The sequence below is a fragment of the Hyaena hyaena genome, unplaced genomic scaffold, assembly GCF_003009895.1.
Source record: "Hyaena hyaena isolate Hyena2069 unplaced genomic scaffold, ASM300989v1 scaffold_1836, whole genome shotgun sequence".
NCBI lineage: Eukaryota > Metazoa > Chordata > Mammalia > Carnivora > Hyaenidae > Hyaena > Hyaena hyaena.
Genome location: NW_024082468.1, coordinates 51,779 through 74,906, shown reverse-complemented (window position 1 = coordinate 74,906; position 23,128 = coordinate 51,779). Strand labels below are relative to the sequence as shown.

General features: G+C 35.4%; 1 protein-coding gene across 2 annotated transcripts in view; it reads right to left on the bottom strand.

The window, feature by feature from the left end:
- Positions 1-23,128, bottom strand: part of IPMK (inositol polyphosphate multikinase) — a 63,982-nt gene that overhangs the window by 37,636 nt on the left and 3,218 nt on the right. Inside the window, exons 2-3 of one of the 2 annotated variants that reach the window (XM_039224958.1) lie at positions 11,423-11,517; positions 1,965-2,061 (exon numbers count right to left, since the gene is read on the bottom strand). In XM_039224958.1, the coding sequence (XP_039080889.1) occupies positions 1,965-2,061; positions 11,423-11,517 (192 nt within the window). The remainder of the gene's footprint in view (positions 1-1,964; positions 2,062-11,422; positions 11,518-23,128) is intronic. The other variant, XM_039224957.1, reaches the window with a different exon arrangement.

The following is a 23,128-nucleotide window of genomic DNA, read 5'->3' as shown; positions in this document are numbered from 1 at the left end:
CAATTTATAGTAGAAAAAGTAGACATCAAAAACGTTAATGAGTTTGCCAAATTTCTATTTAGTAGTTTTTTAATTCACATATTTAGCAGTTTTTTGGTTCTCAAAATTTGGACATAATCAAGGTAGAAACCAAGTCTTTTGACTTCAAAGTTATTGACTTTTCTGTAGATGCATAGATGGCCCTCTATTTAGTACTGAAGATGAAAAAGCTGTTGGTTGTGAGCAAGTCTTTGATTTTTAAATCATATGCTAGTAATCCCAAACTATAAAATATCATTTTTAACTAAAATATTTCTTCTCTTACCCAAATTCTTTCTGTATACTCTACTTATCAAAATAATAATGCTGTTTGCTCAGTTATTCTACCCCTTCTTACCTATCATTTTAAACTGAGTATTTACTTTCTAGATGTAGAATATAGTCCCATCCTCAGCAACCTTTGTTAATCTTTCAATGTCACTTTATTGAAGAGTAATGATTTGCTCAAATTTAATTTTTTTTTTTAATATTTTTATTTATTTCTAGGAGAGAGAGAGAGCGAGAGAGAGAGCATGAGCAGGGGAGGGTCAGAGAGAGAGGGAGACACAGACTCTGAAATAGTCTCCAGGCTCTGAGCTGGCAGTCAGTACAGAGCCCGACGCGGGGTTCGAACCCACGAACCGCGAGATCATGACCTAAGCGAAAGTCGGACGCTTAACCAACTAAGCCACCCAGGCGCCCCTGATTTGCTCAAATTTAAACAGCAATTAGTAGCAAAGTGTAATGGAATCCAGATATCTTACATTACAATGGAAATCTCTAAAAGTAAAGTTAATCATAAAGATTTGTGAAACAATTTAATGTGCTGATCAGAATCAGAGATATATGTATATGTTATGTATATATGTGTGTATATATATACTTGGACTAAAGACAAGAAAGAAAAAAAGGAAGGAAGGGAAGGAGTAAGGAAAGACAGGAAACCAAAGAGAAAAAGAAAAAGAAGGGAGGAAGGAAAAAGCTCACTCTTTTTTTCCCCATATAACTGAAATACAGAAGAATTGCCAGGGAATCATAGATTTACTATTACCTAACTGAGGATACTCACAGGGACATACCATGATTCCCCTAAAAATGAAACTTGGCACACCTACTTAAGTTAGAAGGAAACCCAGTCAAGTTTAAAACTCTTCCCCCATTCATGAACCTTCTTCAACTTTTAAGCAGGCATGCTACTTGTTTAATTAAAATGTATCTTTTCTATCAAAGGTCTTGAAAAGGCAAATACTGCTTCAAGTATTCACTAAGAAAGAAATGTTGTGCTTTACATAGAATCATTTTGTCCTCTAACCATGAAACTTAGCAGTATTTTTTTAAAGACTGTAATTTAAAACCTAGAGTTGAGGGATAGGAGAGACAGAGAAAGTCATGCAAAGAAAATATTTTGGATTTTTTTTTCCTATTCAAAATGGGAGGGGCGCCTGAGTGGCTCAGTCAGTTAAGTGTCCGACTTCGGCTCAGGTCATGATCTCACTGTTCGTGGGTTTGAGCCCCGCTCGGATCCTGGAGGCTGCCTCAGATTCTGTATCTCCCTCTCTCTCTGAACCTCCCCTGCTCATGCTGCCTCTTTCTCTCTCTCTCAAAAAATAAATAAAACATTAAAAAAATTAACAAAACAAAATGGGAAACTGTCCAATAAATAATGAAAAAAGAACATCTATAAATTAATATAGTACTAAGTATATAGATTTTTAAAAATTTAATTACAACAAATTGGTCATTAATGTTTTATATCGTTTAAGAAACTGGTTATGAAAAGCAAAAGATTTAGTAAGTTTTCTTTAATGAAGTCAAGAAAATACTAAGAAGAAAAGCACACATATATTGTTTGTATAATACTAGGCTTGATTTTATATAAAGACTTTTAAAAAGCCACTCTCATGAACTAATACTAAAGGACAGATTGATTCTTAAGAAAAGGTTACCATTTGGTGCAGCAGGAGGTGACCAGATGCCATAATATTTTGGCAAATATTTTCGTAGCTCTAAAAGAACACCATCAGTACAATCAGCAGCATAAACCTGAAACAAAGAGAATAAACACATTTGTGTGTTGGTTTCTAATAATGCTTTATAATTGCCCTGCATATTTGTCAAATAAAACAATATTGTTGAATCATAATTTATCTGGTATAAGTTTCAACTAGAAATACATTTGGAAGCCAAAAAAGATTACTGTGTATCTCCAACAAAAAACTACATATTATTTAGAGCATATTCTTCTTTATCTGATTCTAGCTTTAACTATTTTACAACTAAGTAAAATGTAGATAAAGCTTTAAGCAAATGCAAAATAATTCCTGCCCACAGAAACATAAATAAATTATGGGGAGAAGAGGTTCAACCGATTTCCCTCTACCCTCTACCCACCACAGGAAGGGGGATTTAGTGTCCACACATATATACTTATTTTAACTTCTCTTATTTCTTATAAACTTGTGCTTCTTCGGCTTCTCTTCTGAACCAGTTTGAATATTTGCTTCGTTCCCTCATTAAATAATGAGTTTAACAAAATATTTTTTTTGTTGTTTTTTTTTATTTATTTCTGAGAGAGAGAGAGAGACAGACAGACAGACAGACAGCATGAGCAGGGAGGGTCAGAGAGAGAGGGAGACACAGAATCTGAAACAGGCTCCAGGCTCTGAGCTAGCTGTCAGCACAGAGCCTGACGCGGGGCATGAACCCATGAACTGTGAGATCATGACTTGAGCTGAAGTCGGACACTTAACCGACTGAGCCACCCAGACACCCCAACAAAATCCGTAACAACTATTTATTTCATGTCTGCAAGGGAGTTTTGATTTTACCTTTAAAAAAATTATCTTTTAATTCCATGTAAGTCTAATTATTGTACATTTAATTCCTTGATTTATTACCAATAATAATTCTAGAAAATACTAAAATGTTCCTGTATCCTGGAATTAGAGTCTTTGTTTCCTAGAAGACAAGGGAAAGAAAATATTTTTGTTTTAAAAACAACTTCTAAGACATTTTAGCCAATGAACTCTCACAATATGGTCTACCTAATTATCCAAAACCATTAAAGTTTACCGGTGTAAAATGTTTATGAAATCTTAGTATTACAATTCTAATTGTATTTGTTAAGCCATATTCATGTCAAGTAGTTACACATACAACCCAATTCTACAGAATGAACTCAAGTGTGGCAGAAACTCACCAAATATCCAAGTGATACACTGTATTTCCCAGCCTCCTCTACTGAAATGTGAGCAGAAGTAGTATTAGTCACTTCTAGGCCAAGGTAATTAAGAGAAGGTTGTACCTTATCATCTCTGTTCCCAGCCTAAGGAACAGAGGGCAGAGTGTTCATGATGACATAACTAGATGGAGGAACAAGTATATCTCTATGTACTTAGTAGTTAAAGAGGTTGATGATATATTTATCATCTTAAATCTTATCTTAAAATCATCTTATCTTAAAAAGATAAGAGAACTGGAAGAGTAGAGAGATAAACTTTCTCTTTTTACTTTAAATATAATTTTTTAAAGTAGTAGGCCTGGTATTTACTCCAATACACCAGACCAGATAACCTAAAAAACTTTTCTACCTACAGAGAGGTAGGATAAAATACAGCAAATATTTTCTTAAATGCACAGCTGAGTTCCTAAGGAAATAAAGGAAATTCACAGGGATCTATAAAGGTAAAGACGAAACCAAAAGCAGTAAGCTAAGCAGTAAGCCATAGCAGTAAGCTATGATGTTTGGGCTTCATAAAGGTCCACTCTAAAGACTTTAACCAAAGGATCTATGAATTTAGGGAGTAGACATAGAGGAGGACAAAGTTACTATCCTAAAACAAGGAGAGTAATTGAAGTCTAACTACTGAACAGTAAAAGCCTTGGCATCCTTTCCCTTCTCCTACCATTCTACTTCAAAAATGCTGGGTGCCATACTGATCAAGAAAAAGAGAGAAGCAACAAATAAATAACATCAGGAATAAAAAAGGAGTCATAACCAGATTATAAAAATATAATCCAACTATAAAAAAGGAGTCATAACCAGATTATATAAAAATATAATCCAACTATATTTTGCTATCACATTGACAAAAATTCAAGATATTTTTGAAACTGAATCAGTGATTACATATCTATCCTTTCCCAGGAAAGAGAATGAAATGAAAAAAGGAAAGGAAAAATGGAAAGGAAAGAAAAAAAAAGACAGACAACTGGCTACTCTGATGAATTTACAATTAAGTTCTATCAGGCCTTTAAGGAACAAAATCCTAATCTGATACAAATTCTTCCACAAAATAGAAAAAGAAATGCTCAACTCATTTTATAAAGCTAAAAGAAACTTGATATCAAAACCACACAAGGAAAATGTGAGGAAAATAATAGTTCAGATTGAACAGATTTAAGGAGGAAAATCATAAAATTATTTTAATAGATACAGAAAAGGTAGCTGAAAAATATTCAATACTCATTATTTTAAATTGTTTATTGAAATAAAGATAGTAAAGATGCTATGTATCTTCCTCTTTTTCCAAGAAGCTAACTTAACTATATCTGTGGGGATCACTTGCCCTTCTGCCCCTGTCACTTAATAGAGCAAGACAGTAGAGGGTAGGAAAAGAGCTGAGGTCAGGTTATTTACATCTCTAATTCCTTCCTTCTCAGTACAAGACTTCTGGTAAAGCTACCTTCCCTGGGTTCTAATAACCACTCCCTTTCTTTGCCCTTTCAGGTCCAAGGATGGTATAGCATTATCTCTTGCAAGTGGCTTTAAACTCTGACCACACCCTGGTAAATAAACAAAGTGTACTATCTGTTTCTTGACTCACCAAAAGGCAACTTCCTTAACCTGAGAAGAAATCTCTAATCAGAAACTTAGAGAGAAAGCCATAATTAAATGGAGAAATATTAGAAGCACTTCTGTTAAATGAGAGGAAGATGAGTCCCCTCTCCCATCATTGCTTCTATTTAGCACAGAACTGGAAGTACTTGACAAAAATATATGGATTCAGGGGTGCCTGGGTGGCTCAGTCCTTTAACTGTCCCACTTTGGCTCAGGTCATGATCTCATGACACTTGAGTTCAAGCCCCACATCAGACTCTGTGCTAACAATTCAGAGCCTGGAGCTCACTTCGGATTCTGTGTCTCCCTCTCTCTCTGCCCCTCTCCCACTCCCACTCTACATTCTGTCTCTCCTTCAAAAATAAATATTTTTAAAAATTATATATATATATATTCAAAAGGAACAACAGCAACAAAAAAAACCCTTCCCATCAGAGAACTGTCTACATAGAAAACAATTAGAATTGTTATAGTTCAACAAGATTACTAGATATAAAAGAAACACTATACAAATATTTCATTCTTATATTAGCAATCACTGAGAAACTTACCTCAAAAATATTATTTACAATAAAAAATAAGGTACCTAAAATAAATCAAACCATGTACAAGACTTTTACAGAGTGAATATAAAACACATTCTTCAAACAAGAGACAGTGTATAGCAGTTAAAAGCACATATTCTAGAGTCAGACTGCCTACATTCAAATCCTATGGCCACCATTAACTGTTTAAGTGATGTTGGACAAAAAAAATTTTAATTCAAGTTAGTTAACATGTAGTGTACTACCGGTTTCAGGAGCAGAACCCAGTGATTCACCACTTACATACAACTCCCAGTGCTCATCTCAAATAGTTCCCTCCTTAATGTCCAAAACCCATTTAGCCCATCCCCCCACCCAATACCCCTCCAGCAGTCCTTGGTTTGTTCTCTGTATTTAAGAGTCTCTCATGGTTTGCCTCCCTCTCTGCTTTTATCTTATTTTTTTGTTCCTTTCCCCTATGTTCATCTGTTTTGTTTCTTAGACTCCACATGAGCAAAATCATCTTTGTTTTTCTCTTATTTCACTTGGCAGGATACACTCTAGTTCCATCCATGTTGTTGCAAATGGCAAGATTTCATTCTTCTTAATTGCCAAGCAATATTCCAGTGTGTGTGTGTGTGTGTGTGTGTGTGTACAAACATATATACACGCACATCTTTATCCATCATCAGTTGATGGACATTTGTGCTCTTTCCATAATTTGGTTACTGATAGCACAACTATAAAAATTGCTTCAAATCAGCATTTTTGTATTCTTTGGATAAATTGCTAGCAGTGTAATTGCTGGGTTGCAGGGTACCTCTATTTTTAATTTTTTTGAGGGACCGCCATGCTGTTTTCCAGAGTGGCTGCACCAATCTGCATTCCCACCAGCAGTGCAAAGGAGTTCCCCTTTCTCCACATCCTTGCCAACATCTGTTGTTTCCTGGGCTGTTAATTTTAGCCATTCTGACAGGTGTGAGGTGGTATCTCATTGTGGTTTTAATTTGTATTTCCCTGATGAGGAGAGATGTTGAGCATCTTTTCATGTGTCTATTAGCCAACCAGCTATCTTCTTTGGAAAAGTGTCTATTCATGTCTTCTGCCTATTTCTTCACTGGATTATTTATTTTTTGACTGTTGAGTTTGATAATTTCTTTATAGATTTTTAAGACTAACCTTTTATCGGATAGGTCATTTGTAAATATCTTCTACCATTCCATCAGTTGCCTTTTACTGTTGTTTATTGTTTCTTTTGCTGTGCAGGAGCATTTTATCTTGATGATATCTTTTGTTTCCCTTGCCACTGGAGACATGTCTAGTAAGAAGCTGTGGTGGCAGAGGTTAAAGAGGTTGGTGACAGTGTTCTCCTGTATGATTTTGATGGTTTCCTGTCTTACATTTGGGTCTTTTATCCATTTTGAATTTATTTTTGTGTATGGTGAAAAAGTGGTCTGGTTTTCCTAACATTTGCTGAAGAGACTTTTTTCCATTTGACTTTCCTACTTTATCAAAGATTAGGTGGCATACATTACTGGGTCCATTTCTGGGTATTTCTATTCTGTTCCATTTATCTATATGCCTGTTTTTGTGCCAGTACCATAATGTCTTGGTGATTACAGCTTTGTAAAACAGCTTAAAGTCCGGAACTGTGATGCCTCCAACTTTGGTTTTCTTTTTCAAGACTGTTCGGATGTTTGGAGTCTTTTCTGGTTCCATACAAATTTTAAGACTGTTTGTTCTAGCATTGTGAAGAATGCTGTTATTTTGATAGGGATTGTATTGAATGTGTAAATTGCTTTGAGTAGTATCAACATTTTAACAATATTTGTTCTTCCAATCCATGAGCATGGAATGCTTCTCCATTTCTTTGTGTCTTCTTCAATTTCTTTCATAAGCATTCTATAGTTTTCAGTGTATAGATTTTTCACCTTTTTGGTTAGATTTATTTTTGGGTATCTTATGGGTTTTGGTGTACCTGTAAATGGGATTGATTCCTTGATTTCTCTTTCTGCTGCTTCATTATTGGTATATACATATGCAACAGACTTTTGTATGTTGATTTTATATCCTGCAACTTGCTGAATTCATGTATCAGTTCTACCAATTTTTTGGTGGAGTCTTTTAGGCTTTCATGTAGAGTATCATGTCACCTGCAAAGAGTGAAAGTCTGATTTCTTACTTGCTGATTTGGATGTCTTTTATTTATTTCTGTTGTCTGACTGAGGAGGATTGGACTTCCAGTACTTGAATAACAGTGGTGAGAGCAGACATCCCCATTGTGTTCCTGACCTTAAGAGGAAAGCTCTGAGATTTTCCCACTGAGGATGATATTAGCTGTGGGTGTGTGCGTCTTTCATATATGGCCTTTATGATGTTGAGGTGTGTTCCTTCTATAACTACTTTCTTGAAGGTTTTTATCAAGAAAGGATGATGTGTTTTGTCAAATGGTCTTTCTGCATCTATTGACAGGATCATGTGGTTCTTAGCCTTTCTTTTATCCCTTGATTTGTGGATATTGAATTAGCCCTGCAGCCCAGGAATAAATCCCACCTGATTGTGCTAAATAATTATTTTAATGTATTATTGGATTCAATTTGCTAGTATCTTGTTGAGAATTTTTGCATACATGTTCATCAGTGAAATTGGTGTGTAATTCTCCTTTTTAGAGGGGGTCTTTGTCTGGTTTTGGACTCCAGGTAATGCTGACCTCATAAAATGAGTTTAAATGTTTTCCTTCCACTTCTATTTTTTGGAACAGTTTCAAAGGAATAGGTATTAATTCTCATTTAAATGTTTGGTAGAATTCCCCTAGGGAGCTATCTGGCCCTAGACTCTTGTCTATTTGTCTTGTTTAATTTTTTTTAAGTTTATTTTTGAGACAGAGAGACAGAGAGACAGAGATGACACGAGTGGAGGAAGGGCAGAGAGAGGGAGAGAGAGAGAGAATTCCTAGCAGGCTCCACGCTGCCAATGCAGAGCCTGACGTGGAGCTTGAACTCACAAAACTGTGAGACCATGACCTGAGCCAAAACCAAGAGTCAGATGCTTATCCAATTGAGCCAACCCAGGTGCCCCTTGTTTCTCTGATTTTTGATTACTGATTCAATTTCTTTACAGGTTATTGGTCTGTTTAAATTTTCTATTTCTTCTTGTTTCGGTTTTGGTAGTTTATACTACAGTTTTGGTAGTATATTCTAGGAATGTACCCATTTCTTCCAAAGTGTCCAATTTGTTGGCATACAATTGCTCATAATATTCTCTTATAATTGTATTTCTGTGGTGTTGTTTGTGATCTCTTTCATTCATGATATTTATTTGAGTTCTTTCTTTTTCTTTTTGATAAGTCTGGGTAGGAGTTTATCAATTTTGTTAGTTCTTTCAAAGAACCAGTTCCTAGTTTCATTGATCTGTTCCACTGTTGTTTTGGATTTCAACATCATTGATTTCTGCTCTAATCTTTAGTATTTCTGTTCTTCAGCTGGTGTTTGGCTTTATTGGCTGTTCTTTTTCTACCTCCTTCTGGTGTAAGGTTAGGTTATATATTTGAGACATTTCTTCCGTCTTTCAGAAGGTCTGGATTGCTATATACTTTTCTGTTATGACCGCCTTTGCTGCATCCCAAAGTTTTGGACTGTCATGTCTTCATTCTCATTGGCTTCCCCATCTATCTGATAAGGGACTTTTATCTATACATAAAGAACTACTACAACTAAATAAAAAAGACAACTCAATGAAAAAATAAGCAAAGGATCTGAGTAGATCTGACTCCAAAGAAGAAATATACATAGCCAATAAGTATATAAAAAGATGCTCAACATCATTAGTCTTTAGGGAAATGCAAATCAAACAAACCACAATGAGATGAACACTTTACTACTCACTTGGATGGCCATTAAAAAAACAAAACCCTAACAGATGTTGGTGAGGGTGTGGAGAAATTGGAAACCTCATATATTGCTGATGAAAATATAAATTGGTAAAGCCACTCTCGGAAACACTGACAGTTTCTCAAGAAGTTTAATGCAGAATTATCATGACCCACCAATTCTACTCATGGGTCTATATCCAAAATTGGAAACAGGTACACAAACAAATACTTACACAGGAATGTTCACAGCAATACTATTTACAAAAGCCAAAAGGTGAAAACAACCCAAATATCCATCAATGGGTGAATGGATAAACAAAATGTGGCATTAAGTAAAATGGAATATTACTCAGCCATAAAAGGGAGCAAAGTACTAATGCATACTATAGTGTTGATGAACTTAAAAACATCTATGTTTTTATGTTTTATGCTGAGGTGCCTGGGTGGCTCAGTCTACTGAGCGTCAGACTCTTGATTTCAGCTTCTGTCGTGGTCTCAAGGTCACAAGATTAAGCCCCATGTAAGACTCTATGCTGGGCATGGATCCTGCTTTAAGATTCTTTCACTTCCTCTGCCTCTATCCCTCACCTGCTTGTGTGCACACGGTCTCTTAAAAAAAAAAAAAAAAAGTTATGCTAAATGAAACCCAGAAATATCTCATAATTCCATTTATATAAAATATCCTAGGAGAGTCTGAGTGGCTCAGTCGGTTAAGCGTCTGGCTTAGGCTTAGGTCACGATCTCACAGTTCATGGGTTCGAGCCCTGTGTCGGGCTCTGCGCTGACAGCTAGCTCAGAGCCTGGAGCCTGCTTTGGATTCTGTGTCTCCCTCTGTCTCTGACCCTCCCCTGCTCATGTTGTCTCTCTCTCTCTCTCTCTCTCTCGCTCTCTCTCTCAGAAATAAATTTTTTTAAAAAATTAAAATAAATATGGGGCGCCTGTGTGGCTCAGTCGGTTGGGCGTCCGATTTCGGCTCAGGTCGTGATCTCACAGCTCGTGGGTTCGAGCCCCACATCAGGCTCTGTGCTGACAGCCAGCTCAGAGCCTGGAGCCTGCTTCGGATTCTGTGTCTCCCTCTCTCTCTGACTCTCCCCTGCTCACACTGTCTCTCTCGCTGTCTCGCTCGCGCTCTCTCTCTCTCTCTCAGAAATAAACAAAAAACATTAAAAAAAAAATTTAAAAAAAAATTAAAATAAATAAAATATCCTAAATACGTTAAGTCCATAAAAAGCAGACTAACTGTTGCCAGGGAAGGCTTAACATGTACAGGGTTTTCTTTTGTGTGATGAAAATGTTTTGTAATCAGACAGAGGTGGTGGTTGAAAATATTGTGAATTAACTAAAAAGCATTTCTAATCATAGAGTTAAGTGGATGTTAAGTATGCCCTTTTCCCCATCCCTCACTTTGGAGATTCACAATGCACATTAGTACATTTAAGGTTCTAAAATATCCTGTAGTAAAATTAAAAACACTTACTTAAACTCAGCATTTCTGAGAAATACGAATAGTCCCTCAGTTAAGTGTTTTTTAAAATGTAGGTCAAAACCCCATTAATTGAAATCAATCTAATGGTTAGGAATAAGGATCTTTAAAAAATGAAGTAGAGTAGAAAATACAAGACTGTATCAGTAAAGAGAAGCATTTTGCTTCATGAAACTTTTGTTTTCAGTGACGCACACAACATACCAGGAAATGCTATCAAATGTATTTATTTTTATTTTTTTAAATGTTTTATTTATTTTTGAGAGAGACAGTGTGAGCAGGGGAGGGTCAAAGAGACAGGGAGACACAGAATCCAAAAACAGGCTCTAACCCACAAACTGTGAGATCATGACCTGACCCAAGTCTGACACTTAATCAACTGAGCCATCCAGGTGTCCCTCTTTTTTTTAAATACTTATTTATTTTGTGTGAGAGAGAGAAAGTGTGCACGCAGGGGGAGGGGCAGAAAGAGAGGCAGAGAATCCCAAGCAGGCTCCAAGCTGTCAGCACAAAGCCCAATGTGGGGCTTGATCCCACGAATTGTGAGGTCATGACCCGAGCCAAAATCAAGAGATGGACGTTTAACTGACTGAACCACCCAAGCACTGCTGTCAAATGTATTTTTTTACCAAGTCATCATCAGAAAACTATGGAAAACTCTTTGAATACAACAAAACAAATCTTACCTCACTTACCATATTATAGAATTCCAGCTCTCTTGGACCCCTTGGAGGTGGCTGTAACTGTTTCAAAACTGTGCCATCTGGATGTTGCAGTATACCTATAGAACAAAAATCAGGTATTTTTTTAATGCTTTGATAAGTATACCTTGCACTACAGGATAGTGTGTTCCTAAAGTTACAGATAAACCACTTTCATAAAAATTAACCTGTCTGTCTTTCAGAAATTTTAACATTTAACCAATACATTTCAGTGCTTGTTATATGCAAAGAACCAGAACACAAATTCCAAATACTGTGGTTTTACTGTCTCCAACTACTACTCCCCTTAGAGAACCTCTCAGACATTCTAATAAATAGAATATATTCCTAAATTTTTATAGAAATTCTTCAGTAACAGTCTTTATGGGAGATGTTAATTTATAGTTAAACAAGTAGTTAAAAGCAGTACCATAAACTGATTTGACTCTTGTAAACAGAAAAAAACATACATGTTAAACATGGAACTATATGAATATCCTATTGTTACTTTTTTATAAGTTTCTTTCATTAAAAGAAAACAACTAAAAATTTTTCCTGATTCAGATGTACAATGTACAGATAGTATGAAGGCACCTAGACACTGGGAAGAGTGGGGGCTGAAATCAGACACCAAGCTGGGAGCAAGAAGGGGCAACTTTTCATAATTGGCTCACTCATAGGAGTAGCCCTTTCCTAAAGTCATCACATATGTACCAGTACTGGCCATGTTCCTATACCACAAAGACTCATTCCCAAATGTATATGTTAAAATCTTAAATTTTCAAATACTAAGATTTCACAAAATCATGCCAGTTGGAACACAACAGGGCTCAAATAACCTATTTACTTTGATAAAATATGCTGGTTAGGTTTCTATTTCTTTTGGCAAGTTGGGAATTTTGAATCATTACAAAAATACAGAATTTAATCAATAGAAGCAAAAAGCCTCAAAAAGTACTCAAGTTTACTTAAGACCTAGATTTAGAATAGAATAAAGGTAAATATTCACCCATATGTAGAAGATTGGTTAGTAAGTAGTTGAAAGGTTTTGGGAATTTAATGAGTAATCTAATATAACTAAAAATTACTGAAGAGAAATTCTGTTCCTGAAGTTTGGAATGTTGAATAAGAAAGGTCTACATTCCCAAAGCAACAAGATATTTTCGATGGGCTAATGAGGAGTAGTAGATGCAAAGACGCCCTGATGAACTAAATTCCACAGAAGCAGAGAATGGAGAGTTCATATATGAAGCAGTAGTAAACCATGCTGCTTCCTTACCTTGGGCCAGGGACCTACTCTAGATACAGGTGAATCTACCATTAGGCAAATACATTTTAGCAGGCAAACAGAAATCAGTTAGACTGTAGACAACAGTGTGGTATAGCAAAATGGTTTAGAGATAATAGTTCTCTAACACAAAAACAGACCACTTGGTCCAGCAATTCTCCAATGCTACTCACTCTGCAACACATGCCCTTTCAAGTTTTTAAAGAAAGTAGCTATGGAGGGAAAAATGGTAGCACCAGAAATTCTAGAATCAAAAAGTAAACCAAAGCAGTCAAATCACTCCTAGCTGAAAAACTGTCAAGATATAAAAGAAAGCATCTTGGAAGGCTGGGTCAATAACAGATTAACTGGTAAAAATGTCTATACTACCTAAAGCAATCTACAGATTTAATGCAATTTCTATCAAAATACCAACATTTTTCAAAGAACTAGAATAAATAATCCTAAAATTTGTATGAAACCACAATAGCCAAAGCTGTATAGCCAAAGCAATCTTGAAAAAGAATTTCAAGATATACTATAAAGCTGTCATAATCAAAATAGTATGGTACTTGCACAAAGACAGATCAATGGGGGAAAAAAAAGAAAGAAAACCCAGAAATAAGCCCACGATTATATGGTCAAAAGAGGAAAGAATATACAATCGGAAAAAGTCTTCAACAAATGGTGTTGGGAAAACTGGACAGCAACATGTAAAAGAATGAAACTGGACCACGTTCTTACACCATACACAAAAACAAAATGGACTAAAGACCTAAATGTGGGACCTGAAACCATAAATATCCCAGCACAGGCAGCAATTTTTCTGATACTGGCTGTAGCAACTTCTAGCTAGATACGTCCCCTAAGGTAAAGTAAACAAAGGCAGAAATAAACTATTGGGACTACATCAAAATAAAACCTGTGCACAGTGAAGGACACAACCAACAAAACTAAAAAAGATAAGTTAATGAATGGGAGAAGAGATTTCCAAATGATATAGCCAGTAAAGGATTAGCATCTGAAGTACATAAAGAACACAAACAACTCAACATCCAAAAAAAAAAAAATCCAATTAAAAATTGGGCAGATTTATGAACAGACATTTCTCCAAAGTCATCTAGATGGCCAGCAGACAAATGAAAAGATGCCCAACATCACTAATCATCAGGGAAATGAAAAAAGGAATAGAGCATTAGCATTAGAAACCAGTTGGGTAATATCAAATGTTCTAACAAACATGTAGTTGGTGTATCATAAGGAAAAAAGAGAATGGGTCAGAAAAAATTTCTGGACATCCACTTCATCTAAGATAAAACTAAAAGAACATCACTCCCTCCTAAAAAACAAGGAAAAACTAGATAATCTATAAAATCACATCTTTTTTTCCTTGAAATCATCAGAGCACTGAGAATGTAAGCAATAAAAATGAAATCTAATAAAAGACACACACCACTATGGAAAGGCAGGATGGGCACTTTGGCTTGCTTGTGGCTGAGCATGGAAAGAAGATGGGGCTACCTTACAAGATGTAAGAATAATTCAGCTAAAATTTTTAACAAATGGCTACAGGCCAAATGTAGGTTAGAGAGAAAGTACAGAACTCCAAGAAAGTTGCAAATGCTTGTAGCATCTTCTCCAGGCACCTCAAGAGAAAGGGGGAAGGGTTAATAAAGAAAAAAAAAAAAACCCCAAGACTGACCATGTGCTGAATGATTAAAAAACAAACAAACAAACAAAGTTTAAATCTTTAAAAGAAGTGAAATCACACAGGAAATACTCTCCACCGATAATGAAAATAGCAATTAGATATTTGGAAAATACCAAATTGACGGGGAGTAAACACACTTGCAATTAATCCAAGGATCAAAATTCATAAGAGAAATTAAAACATACTTTAATTAAATGATAATGAAAACTAACATATCAAAATTTGTGAAATATACGTAAAGTAGTATTTAGAGGAAAATGTATATTTTTAAATGTTTGTACTAGGAAAGACAAAAAAAAAAAATCCCAACTTAAGATGCTATAAAAAAGTAGTATATTAACCCCAAATAAGTAGAAAGACAGAAGCCAAAAAAAGAAATAATCCAAAACAAACACAAACAAAGAAACAAACAGTGAAATAAGAATTGACAACAGAGAAAAAATTTAAAAGATTCTCTGAGAGGCACTTGGGTGGCTTAGTCAGTTAAGCTTCCAACTCCTGATCTCACAGTTTCATGAGTTCATAATTTTAAATATCCTGAGAAAATTGTAGGCTAAAATGGGTGGAACATTAAATTTTATCAAACATTTACAGAAAAAATAATACCAATCTTATCAAAAATTTTTCAGAAAACAGAAAAGTATGGAACATTTCCCCACTAATTTAATGAAAACAGCATATTCCCAATGAAAACTTAAAAGAAAATTATAGACAATTATCTCAAATGAACACATCACAGATATGTTTAATGAAACATCAGTAAATATAATTAATCCAGCAATATACACAGGATAATTTATCATGGCCCTGTGGACTTATTCCAGGAAAAAGTACTTCAAAATGAGGAAATACATCAATATTTTGGGTGAGACAGAATTCTCAATGAGAAAGAACGGATATACAAATATAGAACAGGTAAAGGTAAAGAACAATCCTGTGGTATTAGGTTTGAATAGGCACTTAAGTATGATCTCAAAATTTTAAAAACATGAAATTATGTACCTCTTAGTCCATTCTGCCAAAAGGGTAAACAACAACCATACCAAAGGAACAATGATGCCCATGGTTTGGTTTTTAAATACCGTTTATCCCTAAAGGAACCAAGTTCTTGAAAAAAGAAAAAAAGCTCATTCCAGGCCTGGAACAGAGAGAGTACATGATGAACACAGAACAACTTTTTATGCCAGAAAGTGAGAAAATGTTAAAAGAAAAATGAGAAATGCTGAAAAGACCTAGGAGCCAGCTTGAAGAAGCTCCCACTGCCCAAATTTGGGACAATTTGAGCATCAAAATAAGCAATAACAATAATGGATAAGAAAGTTAGCAAAACAAAGTTTGCAAAATCCATTAGTCCATCCTTATGATGAAAGAAAGCAAGAGAGAGAGAAAAGAAACCTATAATTCCATAAAGAACAATGCCCACTAACAAATTTAACAGGAATGAGAGTTAGAAAATTACCATTTCACAACTACCATAGTAGTGAGTTGGTCAAATACTGTCAATGGATGCTTATGATGTTGGATGAAAACTAACGAGGAATAGGATTTGAACAGTCTCAGTCTCTTTATTCCTTCCAAATCACTTAATTACAATAGGAACAATGAAAACTTTACAGTGGAAAATCTGGCAGATATCACCTAACCAGGCGATCAAAGTCACAACACCAGTAATGAAACAGACATTCTGTGCTTTATGATACGCTTCAAGAAATAATAACAGTATTCTGACCAAAAATGCCTTAATCTTAATCTAATCATGAAGAATTGGGCAAATTTAAAGGATATTACAAAAAGCCATGCCCATACTCTTCAAGTATTTCAGTTATAAGAAAACATAAAGAAAGAAATGAAAACCTGATCCAAAGGACAGGCAACTAAAGGGTCCTAACAATTAAGTGCAATGTGTAGTCTTATATGGGGGTAAATTGCTACAAAGAATATCACAGAAAAAATAGCAAAAATCTAATGTTAAATATTCTCAGTTTGATCACTTTACCATGGTTAGGTAAGAAAATGTTCTCATTTTTAGGAGAGACTTAATTATTTAGAGGAAAGAAGTCCTAATGTCTGCAATTTAATTTTATTTTATTTATTTTTTTTTTAATTTTTTTTTTTAATGTTTTATTTATTTCTAGGAGAGAGAGAGACAGTGTGAGCAGGGGAGGGTCAGAGAGAGAGGGTGTTACAGACTGAAACAGGCTCCAGGCTTTGAGCTGGCAGTCAGCACAGAGCCTGACGCGGGGCTCGAACCCACTTACCGCGAGATTATGACCTAAGTGAAAGTCGGACGCTTAACCGACTAAGCCACCCAGGCGCCCCTGCAATTTAATTTTAAATTGTTCTGCAAAATCATTATCAAATGCAGAGAGTCATAAAGCATATATGGCAAAATATTTTTTTTTAATGTTTTATTTATTTCTAGGAGAGAGAGAGACAGCGTGAGCAGGGGAGGGTCAGAGAGAGAGGGTGTTACAGACTGAAACAGGCTCCAGGCTTCGAGCTGGCAGTCAGCACAGAGCCCGACGCGGGGCTCGAACCCACACACCGCGAGATAATGACCTAAGTGAAAGTCGGACGCTTAACCGACTAAGCCACCCAGGCGCCCCGGCAAAATATTAATAATAGGTAAACCTAGATGAATAGTAAACATTAGTTGATTATAACATTCTTGCAACTTTTTGGTAAGTTTGAAATTTTTCCAAAATAAAATAAAATTCTTTAAAAAGGCAGTACAATTTACAGTAGCATCAAATACTTAGGGAAAATCTAGTGAATGATGTGCAAGATCTCTACACTGAAAACTATGACTAAGACATTTAAGAAGGCCTAAATAAATGGAAAGATATACCATATTCACATATTGAAGACTCAGTATTACAAAGAAACCAATTTTCACCCAAGTAAACTACAGACTAAAAACAAACACAAAATCTTACTTTTTCTCAGGAAAAGAGACAAGTTGATTTAAAATTTATATGGAAATGCAAAGGACCAGAAACTGTCAAGACAATCATGAAAAAGAAAATGGGATGTATCAAAACTCAATTCCTCACCGAATTAAGACAATGAGATAGTAATGCTAGGATAAACAAATAAATGAATGAAAATAAAAGTCCAACAACAAATCTAGGAAACTTGATTGAAAAAACTGGGGTATATATGCACAATGGAGTACAAATGAGATGTAAAAATGGCTGAAGAAGCACTCTATGAATTGATACTACTGATTTCTAAGATACATTAAGTTTAAAATGTGAAGTGCAAAACAGTATTTATAACATACTACTTTTGTATTAGAAAGAAAAATGTGAGAATTTATATAGATCTGCTTATTTTTACAACAAGCAACTTAGTACAGAAACAATGATATTAGTTACCTACAAAGGATGCTGAGAAATGGGTGGAGTTGACAGAGAATAGAATGACATTTCCTTTTTTAAACTTGTTTTTAACATTTGTATTTATTTTCGAGAGAGAGAGAAAGAGAGAGAGGGAGAAAAAGAGTGTGTGTGTGCATGCTGGCAAGTGGGAGAGGGGCAGAATAGGGAGACAGAGGATCAGAACCAGGCTCCTCGCTGTGAGTGCAGAGCCCAATGTGGGGCTTGAACTCACAAACTGTGAAATTATGACCTGAGCCAAAATCAAGAGTCAGCAGCTTAACTGACCGAGCCACCCAGGCTCCTTGGAGTGGTACTTCTGATATACCTTACTATAAACTTTGACCTTTGGAAACATGTTAATTTTATAAGCATTCAAAAATACATAATTAAATAAAAAACGAAGAGAAGGAACTGAATTTAAACAGAAACAAATGAATCCAACTGTATTTCAAATAAATATTACCTTAGAGAAGGGGTAAAAAAAACACACAACACACACACACACACACATCTCAAAAACTTTTACAGTTTCTAACCACACACCCTTAGTAAAAGGGAACTTCATCTTGAATTCCTTATTCTAGATTTGTTTTCTACAGTAGTGTGTGTATAGAAATTATGAAAATTACAGTATCAAGCAAAACAACAACAAAAACCAAAAAACCCACAAAAAAATTAACAATGTTGGGAGCCATTCCTTCTCACTGAGGAAGATGGGAAATATAAATTTAGAATCAGGAAACGAAAGGAAGAACCCTGTGAAGCTGGAATGACATTGGGAAGTATCATTAGGAAATTAGAATTTCTAAAATATTTATACATTCTTTTCAGTTATGTTCACTGAAAGGCCAGGAAGCAGTAACACTCCAATGACACCCAGATTTTGGTTTCCAAATACCATTTCCCACTGAAAATGAACAAGGACCCCTGAAAGAAATTGCTAGTTCTAGAATTGGGAGGGGAAAATAGGAGATGAGTCTAAAATAACTTGTGACATAAAGGAAGGAAGTGCTCCCACTAGCCAAATCTGGAACAATTTGAACAGCAAAATAAATACATTCTACAAAGGGTAATGACACTTTATAAAATAAGAATCCATAGGTCCAAACTGACAATAAAAATGACAGGGGAACCTGGGTGGCTCAGTCAGTTAAGTGACCAATGCTTGATTTCAGCTCAGGTCAAGATTTCACAGTTCATGAGATCAAGACCCATGCTGGGCTTTGCACTGAGAGCACAGAGCCTGCTTGGTTGGGATTCTCTGTCTTCCTCTCTCTCTCTGCACCCCTGATTCTGCATGAGCACTGTCTGTCTCTCAAGACAGCCAAGTAAACTTAAAAAAAAAAAAAGGACATACATATATAGGAGTAAAGGGAGGACTATTTCTCAGAATGCTGTTAAAATAAGAGTGATAAAATTGGGAAGAAAATAATCACAATTTTTCAGTCCTCAGAGTAAAGATTGCTTCAGGCAAGAATCATCCACAGATGCCAAATCTAGGGCTAAAAGTATGATGAAGATCTGGATATGTCATGATCTCAAAGTTTCTCTTCACAAACAGCTTATTAGTTGCAAAGGGAAAAATAGTAAATATATATTGGAGAAGCCAGATCACAACTGGACAAGATGACCAAATTTAATATTACTAATAATGGGCAGATGGACACTGTGAGCCTCACATTAGATGTGATACCTTAAGGAGAACACACTCGTATAATGTTCAAATCAGAAATGCATCACCTGAATCTCATCCTAACAACCCATCAGAAATTCAAATTAAAGAACATTTCATAAAATAACTAGCCTGTACTCTTAAAAAATGACAATGTCATAAAAGACAAAGGTTGAGCAACTGTTATAAATAAAAGGATTCTAAAAGACGTGACAACTAAATGCAATAAATGATTCTGAACTAAATCTTGGACTGAGAAAAATAAATATGATAAAATGTTTTAATAATGATAAAAGACACGAGAGGAATTGCCAAAATTAGAAAATGGACTATAGATAACAAATTAGATAAAACACTGTATCACTATTAAATTTCCCATTTAAAAAATTTTTTTAAATGCTTTTATTATTATTTATTTTTGAGAGACAGAGAGAGACAGAGTATGAGCAGGGAAGGGGCAGAGAAAGGGAGACACAGAATCCGAACCAGGTTCCAGGCTCTGAGCTGTCAGCACAGAGCCCGATGCAGGGTTCGAACCCATGGACGGCAAGATCATGACCTGAGCCAAAGTTGAACACTTAACTGACTGAGCTACCCAGGTGCCCCTAAATTTCCCATATTTGATAAATGTGCTATGGTTATAGAAATACACACTGAAGTATACTCTTAGAAAACAGACACTATTATCCAAAGGATACAAAAATGCTGATTCAAAGGGGTACATGCACCCCAATGTTTACAGCATCAAGTGACATCAACAATAGTCACATTATGGAAAGGGCCCAAATGTCCATCAACTGATGAGTGGATAAAGAAGATGTGTTATACACACACACACACACACACACACACACACACACACACACACACAATGGAATATTACTCAGTGATCAAAAAGAATGAAATCTTGCCATTTGCAACATCAGGGATGGAACTACACTATATTATGCAGAGCTAAATAGGTCAGTCAGAGAAAGACAAAGAAATGATTTCACTGGTGTGTAATTTAAAAAACAAAACAGGTGATCACAGTGGAAGGGAAATAAAAGCAAGATAAAAACAGAGCCAAACGAGACTCTTAAATACAGAAAACAAACTGAAGGTTGCTGGATGGGTGTTGGGTGGGCCTATGGGCTAAATGAGTAATGGGCATTAGGAGGACACTAGTTGGGATGAACACTGGGTGTTATATGTAAGTGATGAATCACTAAATTCAACTGCTGAAACCATTACTACACTATACATTAACTAGCTTGGATTTAAATAAAAATAAATAAATAAATATAAAAATAATATACACATTGAAGTACTGCTGTATAAAAGGAGCAAGATATATGCAACATATTCTCAAACAGTCCCCCAAAATAACAGGCATAAAGACAGAAATTCTATAAAATGTTAAGTTCTCTGTACTGTCCCTGCGGCTTTTCTGTCAGTCTGAAGTTATTTTAAGTCAATTAGTTTCAAAGCATATCCAATAAAATAGATTATAAGTCAAAATAAATAACATCAGTTTAAATTCTTCTTTTATCTATAGACTACCTCATTTCTGCATCCTTAGTTGGATCAGGAAATAAATACCAGATTTCAAATATTTGTTTGAAAATTTAAGGACCTTTGAAAGAAACTAATGGTACATGTTAAATGTTAAAATAGAAAATGGATTTCATGCTAACTTTGGCAAGCTTTGGGAATTTAAATTGACTGCATTTACACTTTTGTGAAACCTCCCTATAGAAAATGTTGCTGGCACAAAAACAGACACTCAAATCAATGGAACAGAATGGAGAACCCAGAAATGGACCCACAAACGTATGGCCAACTCATCTTTGACAAAGCAGGAAAGAATATGCAATGGAATAGAGATGGTCTCTTCAGCAAGTGGTGCTGGGAAAACTGGACAGCGACATGCAGAAAAATGAACCTGGTCCACTTTCTTACACCACACACAAAAAAACTCAAAGTGGATAAAAGACTGGAAGCCATCAAAATCCTCCAGGAGAAGGCAGACAAAAGTCTCTTTGACCTTGGCCTAAGCAACTTCTTACTCAACACATCTCTGGAGGTAAGGGAAACAAAAACAAAAATGAACTATTAGGACTTCATCAAAATAGAAAGCTTCTGCACAGCGAAGGAAACAATCAGCAAAACTAAAAGGCAGCTGATGGAATGGGAAAAGATACTTGGAAACGACATATCAGATAAAGGGTTAGTATCCAAAATCTATAAAGAATTTATCAAATTCAACACCCAAAAAAACAAATAATCCAGTGAAGAAATGGGCAAAAGACGAATAGACACTTCTCCAAAGAAGATACCAGATGGCCAACAGACACATGAAAAGATGCTCGACATCATTCATCATCAGGGAAATACAAATCAAAACCACAATGAGATACCAGCTCACACCTGTCAGAATGGCTAACATTAACAACTCAGGCAACCACAGATGTTGGCGAGGATGCAGAGAAAGGATCTTTGTCACTGCTGGTGGGAATGCAAACTGGTGCAGCCACTCTGGAAAACAAAACTACCCTACGACCCAGCAATTAGACTACTAGGTATTTACCCAAGGGATACAGGTATGCTGTCTGGAAGGGGCACATGTACTCCACTGTTTATAGCAATACTATCAACAACAGCCAAAGTATGGAAAGAGCCCAATGTCCACCAATGCATGAATTGATAAAGATATGGTATATATATACAATGGAGTATTAGTAATCAGAAAGAATGAAATCTTGCCACTTGCAACCATGTGGAAGGAACTAGAGGGTATTATGCTAAGCGAAATTAGTCAGTCAGAGAAAGACAAATATCATATGACTTTACTCATATGAGGACTTTAAGATACAAAACAGATAAACATAAGGGAAGGGAAGCAAAAATAATATTAAAACAAGGAGGGGGACAAAACATAAGAGACTCTTAAATATGGAGAACAAACAGAGGGTTACTGGAGGGGTTTGTGGGAGGGGGAATGGGCTAAATGGGTAACAGGCATTAAGGAATCTACTCCTGATATCACTGTTGCACTATATGCTAACTACCTTGATGTAAATTTTAAAAAATAAATTTAAAAAATAAATGAAAGCAAAAAAATAAACAAATTTTAAAAAAGAAAATGTTGCACGATGTGTAAGGTATACTATAACGTACAAAAATGCTTAAATATATTATTTATAACAGCAAAAATATAGTGAAAATATAAAAATCCACCACTAGAGGAATAGTTAAATTATGATACACTGTAGAACACAAAAGTTTTCTAAAAGAATGAAGTATATTATATATAAGCATCTAATGAAGGGTATTTTAAAAAAATGAAGTGGATTATAAGCACAAACATTTGGATATACTACATAATATGGAATGAAAACAAAAGGTTGCTGATACATGTATTTGTACAAAAAAGCAGAGTTGTGTTAGTGTTCTTATGTATGTGCACATAAGCAAAACCTGAAAAGATGTAGGAGGAATAGTTACCAGTGACTACCTCTGGGAGAAGGAGAGAAGGGGGAAGGGTACTATTATGCTGTTTAAATTTTTTTCCTAAAAGATCATGTACTACTTTTACAATATAAAAAAAGTTAAAAAAAAAAAACACACTTTGTAATCTCAGAAATGACTGAAATGTTCTTCAATGAAATATGGTTCATGA